Below are 4,056 nucleotides of genomic sequence, written 5' to 3' on the forward strand. Positions count from 1 at the left end.
TCTTTATATTCCCATTCATACTACACTTCGGTGATGGGAATGTGGCACCTTAACGGGTGCGAGGGCAAGTATGTCGCGAGGCATTCCGTGCGGTCCGTGTGCTTCAGGCCTTAGAACGCCATCTCCTTCCCTAGTCTACAGGAAGATGATCAAGTCCAGCGTGGGGGATTCCTTCTACATCCGCACCCACTTCGACTTCGAGAAGGATGCCCCTTCTGGGCTGAGCTTCACCCGCGGCGAGGTCTTCCATGTGCTGGACACCTTGTACCGGGGCAAAATGGGGAGCTGGCTGGCCGTACGGATGGGAAAGGAGCTTCAGGAGCTGGATAAAGGCATCATCCCAAATAAGAACAGGTATGGGGGTGGTGTTGGGGGGGGGAGAGGGCTCCGGAATGCTCCCCTCTAAGCTGCGGAGTCCGGTGAGCAAAAATTCTACTTTGCGAGTTACCGGCACTAAAGCTGTGTGAGCGAGCGATTGGGCTGCCGCATGAATCAGTTTGCTCTGGAGCCACCCTCCCTGGGCGAAGATGAAAAGGTGTGAGCCGGAGGCTAAAAAACTGTGAGCCAGCTCACACTAACCCAGCTCATCATCATCATATCTTTATTGGCAGGGCTCTTTTTGTAGAAAAAGCCCAGCAGGAACTCATTAGCATAATAGGCCACACCCAACAGCAGGAACTCATTAGCATATTGGGCCACACCCCTGACAGCACAGCTCATTGGCACATTAGGCCGCACCCACATGTTACCAGAAGTGTGCTCATCCAGCCACACCCACCTTTTGCTTGTTATTCTGTTTCCCTTGTTTGTTGTCAAAACCCAGGGCCTTTTTTTGTAGCAGGAACGCCTTTGCGTGTTAGGCCGCACACCTCTAATGTAGCCAATCCTAATGAGTTCCTGCTGTTGGGTGTGGCCTATTATGCTAATGAGTGGCCAACTTGGGAGCCAACCGGAACTCTGTTCCTGTGCGTTCCTGCCCAAAAATAGCCCTGTTATTTGGCGTTATAAAAGGGAGAACATTGAGCAAATGCATAAAAGAGCTAAACATAAAAATTGATCACATATTAAAATATACCAAGGTTACAGTATATTGCTTCGTATAAAAATGGCAACATATAAGACTATTACCACTGAATCAGTTATATTGTCATCAGTGTTGACTAATTCAGCTTAGAGGGAACACTGCTCACACAGTGTCTGTTGTGAGGAGGGGAAGGGAAAGGAGAATGTAAGCCGCTGTGAGTCGCCTTTGGGTAGTGAAGGGCGGGGTATAAATCCAGTGTCTTCCTCCTCCTCCCTTTCTAATTTTCTTTTAATGAAAGCTGGGGGATTTTGCTAGGCTCTTCTGCCTTTCTCTGTTTTGTGCCTTGTTTGGTATGTCTGGGGGCCCTCAAGTTTGGGCTCCCCCACCCCCATCCAACGCTCTTGGCTTGCGTTCCAGAGCGGAGCAGATCGCCAGTCTGGAGGGCGTCCTGAAAGCCACATCTGGCTCCTTCAGTTCCTCGGGGGCCCGTGCCGAGTTCTGGAAGCTGCGGGGCTTGCGGGGGGCCAAGAAGACCCTGCGGAAGAGCCGGGAGGACCTCTCTCTCCTCACCAAGCAAGGCCACTACCCGCCCTACGAGAGGGTCATGCTCAAGGAAGGTGGGGGCTCCAAGGGGGGGGTAACAGTAGGAGGGAGAAGTCCAGCCGTCATAGTGGAGAAATAGCTTTGAAGAGGCCACGAATTCCACTTGAAATCTGCAGGTGTTATACGCCAGTTTGGTGTAGTGGTTAAGTGCGCGGACTCTAATCTGGGGGAACCGGGTTTGATTCCCCACGCCTCCACTCGCACCTGCTGGATGACCTTGGGCAAGCCATAGTTCTGTCACAGCTGTTCTTGAAAAAGAGCAGTTCCTGTCAGAGCTCTCTCAGCCCCACCTACCTCACAGGGTGTCTGTTGTTAGGAGGGGGAGGGAAAGGAGTTTGTAAGCAGCTCTGAGACTCCTATAAATCAAATCTCCTCCTCTTCCTTCTCCTGTTGCAAAATATGCATTCCTTAAAATTCCTTTGTATTGTGGAAGTTGCTTTGGGGTACAGAAACCAGCAGACGATGCAAGAGTTCTGGTTGTGTAAGGACTTTACCTCCAGCCAAGAGACAAGGAGGTTGTATCTGCTCCCCTTTTAGTTTGGGAAAAGAGGAGAGGTGCCTCTTGGGAGCTTTCAGGAGGGCAACCAAGATGACTAGGGAGTTGGAGCACCTTTAAGGCTGAAGCGTCTGGGACTTTTCAGTTTAGAAAAGGAACAACTAAGGAGGGGCATGAGAAAGGTTTATAAAATTATGCTCGGGGTGGAGAGAGTTGACAAAGAGAACTTTTTTCTCCCTCTCCCAAAATACTAGACCTCGAGGGCATCTCATGAAGCTGATGGGCAGTAGGTTCACGATGGACAAAAGGAAATACTACTTTACACAGAGAGTGATTAAAATGTGGAATTTGCTGCCAAAGGATGTGTTGATGATGGCCATGGGAATAAACAGCTGTAAATGGGGATTAGATTCATGGAGGATAAGTCTATCCGTGGCTACTAGCCATGGTGACTTAGGGGAACCTCCACTTTCAGAAGCACTAATCCTCTGAATCCCAGAGCCAGGAGGCAACTTGCTGTTGGCCCGTCCAGAGGAACTGGTTGGCTACTGTGTGAGACAGGATGCTGGAGTAGATGGACCACTGGTCTGATCCAGCAGGGCTCTTCTGATGTTTTTATGAAGGCCTTGGCCTCTGTGCCCTGTCATTGGCCCTCCAGAGGAACTGGTTGGCTACTGTGTGAGACAGGATGCTGGACTAGAGGGACTGTTGGTCTGATCCAGCAGGGCTCTTCTGATGTTTTTTCTCGCTCCTCCCTCCATATGGGCTAGAAACGTAATCTTGTTTTGAAGGAGCCAGAAGGTTCATGGCTGACCTCTCTTGTGTACCGTCTCCTTCCCCGCAGCAACCTTTAAACGGCCCGTGGTGATTTTGGGCCCCATCGCTGACATCGCCATGCAGAAGTTGAGTGCTGAGATGCCGGATCAGTTTGAGATCGCCGGTGGGTGTTCCCTTGACCCCAAGCTACGCATCGGTGACACCCCCCCCTCCCCATTTCCCCAAGGAACCCAGGGACCGTTTTGCAGAGTTCCTCACCTGCAGGGCTGTATATGCTGAAGCGTTCTCTTCTCTCTTTCTTGTTAGGGAGTGTCTCCAGAGAAGGAGGATCTGCCAAAGTCATCAAGTTGGACTCGGTGCGGCAAATCGCAGAGCAGGTGGGAGACTTGGTTTCCTTAAATGCACGGGGTAGAAGGGAGGAGCCCTGACCTCGATGGACCAGGCTAGCCCGATCTCGTCATATCTCAGAAGCGAAGTAGTCGTCAGCACTTGAATGGATGGAAGCCTGCCAAGGAAGTCCAGGGTTGCTATGCAGAGGCAGGCCATGGCAAAACCGCCTCTGTTCATCTTCACCCCGACCTGGGTGGCCCCAGGCCAGCCTGATCTCATCCGATCTCGGCAGAGGTCATTTTGGGGGGGAACGTGGGGGAACACAGTTCCCCTGGGTGAGGTACAGGGGGCGGGGCACATGACGAAGCCCCGCCCCCTGCTTCCAGCCCTCATTCAGCCAGGAGGAGGCAGGAGAAGAGGGAGGGTAAGTGGCTTCCTCTCCGCCTCTCCCCACCCCTGCCTGCCTGGGGCCAGGGAGGGCCTTCGCGGGGCTTCCTCGCACTCCCGCCGGCCTTGCAGGTCCACCGCCGGGGCCCCTGATGTCAGGGGGTGTGGCATATGCTAATGAGTTATGCTAATGAGTTCCCCTAGCTCTTTTTCTATGAAATGACCCCTGGATCTCGAAGACTAAGCCGGGTCAGCCCTGGCTATTTATTTATTTTAATCAGGGCCTCTTTTTTGGTAGAAAAAGCACAGCAGGAACTCATTAGCATAACAGGCCACACCCAACAGCAGTAACTCATTAGCATATTAGGCCACACCCAACAGCAGTAACTCATTAGCATATTAGGCCACACCCCTAACAGAGCAGCACATTAGCATATTA

The 4,056-nt window shown here is 52.0% G+C and overlaps 1 protein-coding gene across 1 annotated transcript in view; it reads left to right on the forward strand.

Moving 5' to 3' along the window:
• Positions 1-134: 134 nt before the first annotated feature.
• TJP3 (tight junction protein 3) overlaps positions 135-4,056 on the forward strand; it is a gene marked incomplete at its 5' end in the record, with an annotated part of 21,628 nt that continues 17,706 nt past the window's right edge. Inside the window, 4 exons of the mRNA XM_015420585.1 lie at positions 135-354; positions 1,442-1,641; positions 2,968-3,063; positions 3,207-3,277. Coding sequence (XP_015276071.1) covers positions 135-354; positions 1,442-1,641; positions 2,968-3,063; positions 3,207-3,277 — 587 coding nt within the window. The remainder of the gene's footprint in view (positions 355-1,441; positions 1,642-2,967; positions 3,064-3,206; positions 3,278-4,056) is intronic.

This window comes from Gekko japonicus, unplaced genomic scaffold, assembly GCF_001447785.1.
Source record: "Gekko japonicus isolate JY-2015 unplaced genomic scaffold, Gekko_japonicus_V1.1 scaffold884, whole genome shotgun sequence".
NCBI lineage: Eukaryota > Metazoa > Chordata > Lepidosauria > Squamata > Gekkonidae > Gekko > Gekko japonicus.